The sequence below is a fragment of the Megascapheus bottae genome, chromosome 1, assembly GCF_031878675.1.
Source record: "Megascapheus bottae isolate mThoBot1 chromosome 1, mThoBot2.hap1, whole genome shotgun sequence".
Classification (NCBI taxonomy): Eukaryota; Metazoa; Chordata; class Mammalia; order Rodentia; family Geomyidae; genus Megascapheus; species Megascapheus bottae.
Genome location: NC_143509.1, coordinates 49,230,815 through 49,242,836, shown reverse-complemented (window position 1 = coordinate 49,242,836; position 12,022 = coordinate 49,230,815). Strand labels below are relative to the sequence as shown.

General features: G+C 36.7%; 1 protein-coding gene across 1 annotated transcript in view; it reads left to right on the top strand.

Moving 5' to 3' along the window:
• The window catches only part of Gmnc (geminin coiled-coil domain containing), a 30,873-nt gene extending 25,703 nt beyond the window's left edge, over positions 1-5,170 (top strand). The window contains exons 3-5 of the mRNA XM_090331799.1: positions 1,454-1,542; positions 2,449-2,565; positions 3,445-5,170. Coding sequence (XP_090187925.1) covers positions 1,454-1,542; positions 2,449-2,565; positions 3,445-4,053 — 815 coding nt within the window. The 3' untranslated portion in view covers positions 4,054-5,170. The remainder of the gene's footprint in view (positions 1-1,453; positions 1,543-2,448; positions 2,566-3,444) is intronic.
• Positions 5,171-12,022: the final 6,852 nt, after the last annotated feature.

Genomic DNA, 12,022 nt, shown 5'->3' with positions numbered 1-12,022 from the left:
CAGCGTTTGGGTCTGGGTCAAAGTTTTGTAAACATTTTAGCAGAAGTATGGAATCAGCATACCAAATGGAGCATTTGTTCTGGAATTCAGGAGATTTTTCTGAGCATGAGAGAAAAGCAAGAATGAATAAATCAGTGCCTATCAATGGAAACAATTCCTTCTTATTCCTATCTGGCACTCACACACACACACACACGCATATTCTATCTTGGGTGGAAGTATAACATTAGGCAAAAGTATAACACTGATGGATAATTACATATAGAATTGATTTTAATCTGGAGATTTTTGAACAATTCTTATAATTATTAAAGGAATATCTATAACTAAGCTAAAATTCTGTAAAATCTCAGACACATCAAAATTAAATATCTGTTGTACTGGTTCTACCATTAAATGGTCTGTGTATGCATCTCTGTATGTGTGAGGGGTTATGAAAAAGATAAGAAAACTCAGAATTATGGAAACGTGTCACAGGAGAGTTGTTCATTATAAGCAAATGCAAAAACAATGCCCAACAATTCAAACTCGCATTGCTTTGTCACATTTTATTGTTATGTCTTTACCCATCAATCCACTGGGATAAAAAATACACTTCAATAACAGGAATTTAATTAGAGCAGGAGATAGATCAGATTCTGATTGACAGAAATCACTTTTTGACAATTATCGGAAAAAAATCTTTTTTGCAAAAACCTAAGAAGTACTAATGCAAATAGATGGAACAGGCCCTGCATGAGTATCATTTATTTTTATCATGATCTTCAAAGAAGAAAGATGTGAATAGTTTTAATGAAGAAATGAGAGTTGGGAACCTTGTTCAGTGGTACAAATAGATTGTCTACTATGTGTCAGGCCCTTGGTTCAACTTCTAGCAAGGAACAAATTACATGAATGAATGAATGAATGAATGAATTTTAAGATTTGAAAATACTACCACATAGAATTCTAATAAATATAGCATATTAAATTTAGCAAGCAGATAAGCAGCTAGGGAGATGATAGCATCACAGAATAAGATTTGATTTTGAAATAAAACAATGCATCAACAAATACTAAGGAAACAGAGAAAAAGAAAAATTAGACAAAGAAATTTCAGGGTTATTGCTGATGGAGACAAGGGATCCATATGTATGTATTAGAATAAATTCACAATGGAGATGAGGTCTTTCTTATTTAATCTGCACACTTCACACATCATGGAAGGAAATGTTCTTTCAATTTCCAAGGGGTGCAAATTTTAAGCAGTTTGACATACATTGTTTAAGTATTTGTCTATCCCAGCTGGCCTTTGACTTCCGAAAGTTTCAACAATTTTTATTTTACTGTGAGAAAGTAATAGCATTTTTAGAAAAAACATTGAGCCTATTGAGATTTAGAAATCAGGTGACAGCTCTATTGCACACGTACAACAAATGTGTTATCTCCATTATTAATTTGCATTTTTACATAGAATCATCCTGTGACTCAAATTTTCCCGTTTTGGACTCTTGCTCCTGGGAAGAAGCTCAACTCTCCTCCCAACTCTACAGAAATAAGCAGGTATGTGTAGGTACTCATAACATGTGCTCTATACTGGCAACTTTCCTTATTCTCATATTTATCCTTCCTCTCACATAAGAAAACTCAGAATTATGGAAACATGCCTCATAGCTACTGTTTATTGGGGCTTGAACTCAGGGTCTGAGTGCTATCGCTAAGCTTCTTGAGCCAAAGTTCCACTTTGGCTTTTTGGGGGGGATGAATAGTCTTATTTGAGATAAGAGTCTCATGGACTTTCTTGCCAGGACTAGCTTTGACCCACTATCCTCAGTTCTCATCCTCCTGATTAGCTAGGATTACAGATATGAGCCACATGTATGAAATGAGAATATTTATGCATCATATGTCTGATGACGGCTGGAGTGATCAATGAGCTCTTGAATGTTACAGTATTTTAAAAGAAGTCATAATTGTTTACTAGAAGAATGAGATGATAACTGCTTTTTCCCAATGACTACTTTTTCAGTTGTTCATTGTAGCTGGCATCGAGGTAGATAAATCTGAGACTGGAAGAAACTAAACATGCATATATCTTATTTTTCTTTTAGAAAAGTACAAAGAGTCGAACTGAACCTTTTCCTAAATACTTTTTCTATATTTAAACAATGGCAGGTAGCTCATTTTCCTTCATACCTACCTGACACCCTGTGGTTACAATTTTATAAGTCATATAATCTCTTCAAATACTATGTGATGAATGAAAAATTTAGAGCGTAAAACTGAACAATCAAGTAGTGGGAGGTTGTAGGTTTATTGTAGGTTTCTGAGGATAAGGACTCCTTGAAATTGTGTTCACAAAGCAAACAGGAGAAGAATCAAATTTAAGGAGGCCAAGGAGCAGTAGCATTGTTATAAAGTTACAGAGTCAACACAGTGAAACGCCCTCCCCATTATCTGTCTTTACAGCTCCAAGACACCTTGGTACAGAAGGAAGAAGAACTTGCACGGCTACATGAAGAGAATAATCACCTCAAACAATACCTGAGCTCTACTCTGGTTAAATGTCTGGAAGAAAAGGCCAAGGTATGTAATAATCTTTTTTTCCCCTAAGGTCAGAGCAGTGATTTGAGAAAGGAGGCCATTTATGGAAAACTTAACTAATGACAAAAGCCTGTAGAACAATGTCTTTGTACCGGTTACTAGGATGGATAAATATTTCTTAAGGAAGTGCTATCTTAGACAACAACAAAAATTCTTATCATTTCAGATATATCTAGATTTCATATTTTGACCGGACATTTTAAAAGAGACTTAATTAAGACAAGACATGTGAAAGGGTATCAATGTATGTGAATTAATGCACCTTCTATCTGGCAAATATCATGTAACCCTTTTACTAATTACAATAAAAAATAAAAATAAAAAAAGAGTTAATAGGTTAATAGAGTTAGTAGGTTGAAATATAGGCTAAGGGATCCTGAGCAATCCCCAAATATGTTTGTGCCTCAGTTTTCTCCAGAATAGGTTTTAATAACATCTGTATCCAATGAGACAATGCATATAATCGATGGGCTGATGTTATAATCAATGGCAGTTTATTTACTTACAGATGAGAGGTCATTCTGTGATCTTGCTATTACTGTTGCCATAGTACTGATCACTTCCTTGTGAGGAAACCTTAAAGATATCATTTGTCCTTTGACTTTTCCAATAGAAAGAGAAATATGAATGGAAATTTCCACACAAAGAACTTGTCAGCACAAATTTAAACCTACAACCCCAAACGATTCCTTCCAGTTTTATATATGTGTATGTGTGTGTGTGTGTGTGTGTGTGTGTGTGTGTGTGTGTGTGTGTGTATGTGTGTGAAAAATAGACATTGAAACCCAATTTTTCCCCTAAAGAATTGGGATAACTGGAAACATTTACAGGCAGTGTCATTTTCAAATATTACGTTTCCAGAAACTGCTGTCATCAGATGAGTTCTTCAGAGTCTATGGGAAATTCAGAAAGGGGAAGAGAAAAACCAAAGAGCAGAGATACGCTTCTGCTGAGAGCTCCCATCCGAAAAGTGCAAAGCGGAACCTTTCCCACGAGTTCCATCACTATGCCGAAGAGCCCGGGAACACCGTGGACCCGTGGGTTCTTCAGACACTTGGGTTGAAAGACCTCGACACCATTGATGACACCGCATCAGCTAACTACAGTGCCCATGGCTCTCCTCCCCCCAGAGTCCCCAGTAAATACTCCCCCTTTGCACAGGATGTCCCCAGGGAAGAACGGCCCCCCATGGAGTATGTCAGTGAAGCTTCCTCTCACTTGTGTTGCAAGGCTAACCCAGGGGAGGATTTTCACTACTTAACTCAGCTTCCACCTCCCCTCACGGGGCATCAGACTGTTCCTCCTTACCACTCTGCGGATGTGTCACCCAATAAGACAGAGATGGCCTTTTCCACATCCCTGAGCCCTCACTGCAATGTGAAAACTCATTCCTTCCACCAGGGACAAGCCTTCGTGCGTCGGGATGAGGAAGGAGGCTGGAAATTTACCTGGGTCCCTAAGCAGCCATAGGGAGCCCTCTTCTAACACACAGCACTGCCAGGAACCCTGTTTACACAAGGCTTCTCTTTGCACTTGAACAGACTCTGTGAAACACAGAAGCTTTTGCTCAGTTGTCCTCTGCTACTTTAAAGGTTCCTCTCAATGACAGATGTCAGTCAGCATGGATTGGCTTCCAGGAGCACAGAGGAGGGGGTGAGGGTTCTTCTTCCAACCAAATTTAATTTGTTTACACAGCAACACCTGCTGTTCATTTCTGTCTGCCTTAGACTTGAAAAGATATTTTCTAGTCATGTGTAGGTTTCTTCCACACTTACAGATACTTTTCCAATAACTTCGTAGTGGCTTTTTTCACTTCCTTTTCTTAAAAAGCTTCTATTTACCTTTGCTTTTCACACCTGCCTTTAGAATGAACCTCATTATTTCTTCAGTTACTGCTTCTGAGTGTTCCAATAGCTAAAGACAAAGTAGACGCAGATACCTGCACAAATTCACTAAGGAAGACACAGTGTGGATATACTAACATTATTTCCACTCAGGTCTAAGATGTGTCTCATAATGGCCAATTTAGCCAGGCATCTCTTAAAACAATTGGAACAACTTGCAAGTAATAACTGATAAATGATCACACTTCAGCAGAATTTGCATTACTTTAAAATGGTCCATGGTATATACATTTCCATCGGCACCTGGCATTGCTGCTTTAGCCAGCATGCTTGAAATAAGAACATTGCTGAAGAAGTATGGTAACAAAACAAGCCATCATCTTAAACTACACAGAGACTGACAAAGTTCTTGCTGGAAGTTTATTCTAGGCTATCTGTACCATTACCTCAGACTTTCATGCCCTCACTTGTGTGTTCAGTCTTGCAGTGACAAATTTGCTCCAAATATCTGGAGAAGACCTCCTATCTATTTTGTACCAGGCTGTGTGATAGGAGGTGGTGACAAAATGCAAATAAGTTAACAATTTTCTCCACACTTTTGAGTTTGAAAATTAGTCATCCGCTGTAGTTTAGAGAATACCAACTCCTTTATGTGAAAATCTTTTTCTCAGTTGCAGAATCTAGAAAAGTTTGCTATATTTCTATGAATGGGGTCCAGATCCCATCAGCTTTCCTTCAAATATTGTCATCCTAGTTATAATCAAGCTTAACATCATATACACTGTTTAGAAATGCATGAGCCCTTTACAGCTAACAGGAGAATTGAATGATCTGACCACAATATTCTTTCCTCAGCACAAGCCCATTTTTCAGCTCAATATTGTTTGTGCTAGAATAAGTAGCATTGAAACATAGATTTCTGTTTCCTAAAGTAAACAAAAAAAACCAATTAGTCTTCATGTTAGTTTTCTTCTTTGTCGTCTCCTGTGCTCACTGTTTCTAGAATAAATTACCTGTGAAAATAGGCATGTATGTTTTAAGCATGTATAACCCCATTTTGAGATTTTTACCTTTCCTTCTCCTCTTAGTAAATAACCAGATGCAATGCGTTTTAGATGCTCTTTGGAATTCTCTGTAACAAAAATACGTACTTTGTTTTTGTTGTGGCTTGATCTTTGCCTTACTTTAGTAAAATGAGCAAAAACAAAATCATACTTTGTTTTGTAATCCATGAAGGTGGATCCAAGAAGAAAACTAATGTTACTCATGACTAGGAGAAAATGGAAAGCAATTGATTTATCAAGAAAATAAAAGCAAGAGTCAAGTGCCCTTTTTCCATTTTAGTATCTATGCCATTGGTGAGTAAAATATAGCTCTTTTTAGAATAATATATTGGAATCTTTTTTAAAGAGTTGACTATACTTCACCATGGGAGGAATTGAATAAATAACAGCTTTGAAAGTTGAATCAGCAAGCTATGAAATGAAATTAATTAGTGCACAAATGGTTATTTTCCATTCTTTCCATGAAGTATTGTGTATTAAGTATTACAAAGGGATCCTCTGCTTAACACAATGTGTTAGGTACACAAAACAAATGCCACATAAAATGTCATCACTTTTGAGGGCTTTTAAATGAAACTAAATCTCAGCTTGGCTGAAATTATATCATATTGATGTGCTACATTATGATAACCTGTTTTGGCTTATATGAGGAATTGTACTATGGAATATAACTGCAACATATTTTTGTGATTACGTCTACAAACGTTTGGTAGTCATTGGAATCTTAAGTAGAAAATCATTTTGTTGATGTTTGAGAAATTGAAAGTTTCTTACACCTGAATTCATGGTCTAACTTTTTTTTTTAGTTTTGGTTTGATTGTGCCTTTTCAGTAAACCACAATTAATATTTTATAAAGATAAAAGTAGAGAAATGAAAACTACTTCTGTGATTGTGAGGGACTTTAAAAAAATATTCTGCATAAGAATTTCTTCTCATCAATTTTCTCCACCTGGGTTGGAACCATGATCCTATTTATTTGCACCTCTTTCGTGTGTTTGTTTTCAGTATGTATGTTCAGTTATGCTTACCATTTCTGGTTTGATGGTACCTTCTACTCTTCAGGACACAATTAGAACATATTTCTATGTTAGGTTGTCTAAACTGTCAAGTGTTTTATGGGCACCGAGCTTGCTTACCTAACCTTGCACACAGATTGGAATCCAGTACCAATCTGTAAAATATGATAGCTTCTCAAATATCTACTAGTCATCTAAAAATGAGTCACGCTGTGTCTCACTAGAATCTGTAAAATAAGGGCATTTGGAAAGTTTCAGTAGTACACATAACATTCAATATATCAGATTATTAAAATTGAAAAATTTGAAAATAAATTCTATGAATTGCTATGAAGGGTTGATCTCTTTGACCAGACTCAAGGCCACAGAGGAGAGAAGTAGGAAAATTTGGAAAGGATAACATTGGTCAATGTGTATTGTACTCATAAATTGACATGTTGAATTGAAACCATTTTATGCAACTACATAAAGATACTAAAAAATAAAAAAAAGAATTAGAAAAAGATTTTTTTTGGTGTGTGAGTCCTGTGGCTTGAACTCAGGGCCTGGGCACTGTCGCACTGTCTTTGAGCTTCTCAAGGCTAGAATTCTACCACTTGAGCCACAGCACCACTTCCAGCTTTCTTAGTATATGTGGTACTGAGGAATCAAACCCAGGGTTTTGTGAATGCTAGGTGAGCACAATAGGTTATTCTCTGTGTCCAGAAAAAGGAAATTTTTAAAGAAAAAAACATGAGAAATGGCTTCAATAACTGAACTTCTCATCAAAAATGCAGTAGAAAGTATAAAGTTTGTGCATCTGGGGGAGATACATTAGGTATATTAATCTCTCATCTGTGAATTATATATAAAAATGGAATTTTTGTTTCAGTTTACCAAAAGATGCTCAGAATTAAATAAGTTCATCATTTTCCTTTTTATTTGTAATTTAACCAAATAGACTTGATTTTTGAGCTACAAATATATGGTGTAATTATATCTCTATATTTTTATCTACGTGTTTTTTATATAAACATTCAGTTTTAACTCTCATATTGGATATTCTACAAATGCAAACTATAATTTAATACTTAACGTTTTAAGCAAATGATTTACTTGTGATTTGAAATATTTGGAATTATGTGAGTTGGTTTTTATAATGAATTTATGACTAATAAATTAATGACATAATTTGATCTTGGCCCTTATTTTGAAATCACAATTCAATGAATAAATCAATGAACGAAGAAGTTTTCTTGACCCACTATCTGATAAATTTTGTCATAAAATATGCATTTCATCAAATTGTTGAATTAGTCATGTATGTGAAGAATAATTAAATCTATTCAGTATATATAGCCTCTGTCCCTCCCATAGAAAATATGAAAATAAATACTTTATAAAACAAACATAGCTTTTAAGTGAGAAAGCATAGGGTAAAAATGTTTAACCAGACCCAGGGAACAAATCCCCTAAGTCTTGGTTCCAAGAGTGGCTGGATCTGTGTATTCAAGGAGTCTTGCCAGGAATCTGAACTGAGATGACAGGAAAGCTATAGCTATGCTTGGAGATGAATTCCTCAGTGGTACTAAGATATCATTTATCACAAAAAGACATATCAGAATCCAAAATGGGCCAGTGCAGTTACGTTGAATAGCAAACCACACTTCTAATCATAGCTATGTGAAAGGGAGGGATTGAGAGGGTTGCGGTTTGGAGTCAACCCAGGCAAAAAGTTAGTGAGACTCCATCTCAGTCAATAAACTGGATGTCATGCTATGCTTCTTTGGTACCAATAACTTGGGAGATATTACATAGGAGGATCACAATCTGAGGTTATTAGGGAGAAAAATAATGACCCTGACATGAAAAATAAGCACAGGCCTATACACATGGATCCAACAATTGACTATGTGCTTTGCACAAATGTTCGTTCTCAAATTCAAATACCAGTACTACCAAAAAAAAAAAAAAAAAAAAAAAACCAGAAAAAGAAGGGAGAAAATTCTATCATAAAGTGCTGCCTGGCTTTGTGATAGTATTTTCTTATGCTTCCCATGTATAATGTTCTCTGCACGTGTTACATGTTTCAGAATGATCAGTTATGACATGGGGAATTATGAACAGACTGAGTTGTCTGCAAATGAAAATTATAAGCAGGATTTCAGTGGAACTACTCACTACTCTGGTCATGTATCCACTGGGAATGATGAACAGCAAGAGAATAAAGCATGTGATTCCAAATCAAGCCAATAATAGCCTTGTCCACACAAACATTCTTCTTTTACCAATCACAGATTAGCTAGCTTTTATCTTCTTTTTGCTTTCAATTTTCAGTTATTTGATGTTTCTTCCTTCTTGGAGAAAACTGCATGTAACCTTCATGGTTATAGATGGTTATAGTTGAAAGAAGAAATTGCCAACATCTGATTAGAATGATAAATATATTTTTAGTTTTGATTGGAAGATGAGAAGACTGAGCCTAATGTTGTGTCTTCTATAGTATTCATTCCACTATATTCTATAATGACCACTTTTTGGGGGCACCAGTAATTTATATGTAATCCACGGATTACAGTTCTTGTAGGTTTGCCTCCCAAGGAAAGTGAAATTGTCACTACGCTGAATACCGATGCTCAGCCCATCCATTCTAACACACTGGGAGCATTCTCTACCTTCTCTTTGGAAATCAGGGGTTAATGTTTTCTCTTCAAGGGTATAGTATATTTTATCCCTTCATTTCAGTGCCAGGTTGATCATTAATAAGCGTCCTGAAGTGTGTAGCCTGACTGGGGAGATGCCCCGCTACTCCAGGAGCTTTCTAAAGGGAATGTTCCCCCAGGGCCTTTGATTTGTACTGAGGCTGAGGGAGAGTGAAGCTCTTTAATGAGTGTGTCAAGAGAACTCAACATCCCTCCTCACCATCAGGTGAAAAGCCAAAATCACGCCCTCCATTCATTTGAATCTCTTGGGATTTGTCACCTCACAGCAGCCAGTCTTCCTCTTCCATTGTGGCCTCCCAGGAGAGGCAGGCAGGGTGAAACCTGAAAGTAGCATCTGTGCAGAGTCCTCCATGGTCCTGCCTCCCACTAGGGCTGTGCATGCACCCTACATAACACAGCCTCCACCGGGAGTTAGAGCACCATATTGCCACAGACTTAGCCTTTTTGTCCTGCACTTTTAGGTACCATGACTTCTCTCACTGTCTTCTCTCAATTTCATACAATTATTTCAATTCATATGCTGCATCTTGAAATAATAGAAAATGGATCAATTTTTTTTCTGTGTGAGTCACCCTGTTATCCACAATAGAATTTGAAGGGAAATGAGATCTAGACTCGTGTGCTGATGGATGAAAATACATCCTTACAATGACCTTGGACGTGGATTTCTCAAAGATAGATTAGTATCTACAGTAATTATTACTGTCTGTATTCTTAGTGTCTGTTAGACCAGGATAGAAATTCATACTTCTTTCTTTCCTGTGTAATGGATGGGAGAAGGCTACAGTCAAAACAACTGTGCTTCTTCTCTGGCACTTCTACAAGAAGTCAGAATTAATTTGATTTGGCTCAGTCTAGTGTATAGACCTATGAAGTGGTGATAAGAATGTTTGCCCTACATAACTTACAATATTGTGAGATAATCTTAGGAATTTTAAAGCCCAAGCATATGTTAAGTTCCTGATATGTAGCCTTAACTTCTACACAGAGTAAAAAAAAACCTGCTTCAACAAGAATTCTCAAGTGAAAAAAAATCAAGTTTCATAAACCACATGGTTAACAAATACATAAAAATGAACAAATCCACTGCACTTATTTCTACTGATTCCACTCAGTAAATTTTCACTTTCCTCTTATTATATTTCAAGGATTTGGACATAGGGTTGTTGAATGGAGGAGAAATAGCAAATGATGCATTAGGCACAATGTGAGAGATAGTCACTGGATAGGAAACTAGAATATCAACAAGCAATAGGTAGAGGTACAAGCAAAAGAGGAAAAGCTGCTCTGGGAAAAGCATGGAACTTTGTGTAAGGAATGCTATCCAGGCCAGTGCATTAAAGAGATTTTCATAAAATAATGTATATATTAATTCTATTGAGTAGAAATGCCTATACAATAAGACACAACACACAGGTATTCATGAGTGTTAATATTAAAAAGAAGGTAATGTGTGTTGAATAGAAGAGTGAAGAAAATAGCATAAACCTTCAAAAATAGATTTATATTTTATATCTATTTAAACTAGCAATTAGTATGTTTGTCAAATTTGTATAGATTTCCCTATAGTTATGCTCTGAATCACATATGAGTAATTCAGCACTGTGGGATGTTCCAGAGTTACCATTTTCTAAATATTCTGTCTTAGTGTTTCTTTAAAAAGCTTACACACTTTGTACATATAATATGACGTCCAGAGGAAAATACGGTAGTTATCCTTTAAGAATACACAAAGAAAGAAAAGCTAACATAAACTTCTTCCCACACAAGAAGGAGCAATGGCAGTGAGGGTTAGAAATGAAAACAAGGAAAGGGGAAGGAGAGATTTTCCTCAACAAGAGTCTGTAAGCCAGGTGCTGGGGGGCTCATGTCTGTAATCCCAGCTAGTCAGGATGGACTGAGATCTGACAACCACAATTCAAAGCCAGCTGGGGCACTAAAGTCCCTGAGACTCTCATCTCCAATTAGCAACCAGAAAACCAAAAGTAGGGCCATGGCTGGACGTGGTAGAGTGATGAAGCACCCAGGTCCAGAGTTTAAAACCCCACGACAAAAAGGAAAAACAAACAAACAAAAAATCCAAAAAACTGTTTGTGCAGCATCATGCCTAGCTTTCAGGCAACAAAAGACAATGTAAAATAACTCGATTGCTCAATATTGCTTATGATAAAAGGATTCCTGTTGTTACACATGTCCCAGGGAAAGGGGATGAGCAAAAAGGCACCTCCGAGTAGACAACTGACAATGAATTGGGATTAGAGGTCCAGGAAATGATACAACCAAGCCAAAGCCATGTGCAAGTTCTGCATGTCCAGGGGAAGTTATCATAAATGTATCCCACAGTGGGGATTATCACATGCTTTATATATGTGATATAATATTTATAGTGACAAATGCTAAACTAGAAGGAAAGTTAAAGTAAAAGACATAACCATTGAATGTTTTATCCAAAGATAGAGTGCACACAGTTAAAAGATAAGCCAGCCAGATGCAGCTGGTTCATGACTACAGTTCCAAGTACTCAGGAGACTGGGATCTTATCCACTGGGGCAGAAAAATCCCTGAGACACTTACCTGCAAATAACCAATAAAAAGCTGTAATTGGACAAGTGACTTAAGTGGTAGAACACCAACTTTGAATGACAAGCCAAGTGAGAATGCAGTGTCCTGAAGTCGAGATGCAGTAGCAATATAAACAAACAAAAAGGCTGGCAGATGCTGGTGGTTTATGCCTTTAACCATAGCTACTCAGGAGGCTGAGGTGCAGGCAGTGCAGGCAGGAAAGTCCATGAGATTCTTACCTCCAATTAAC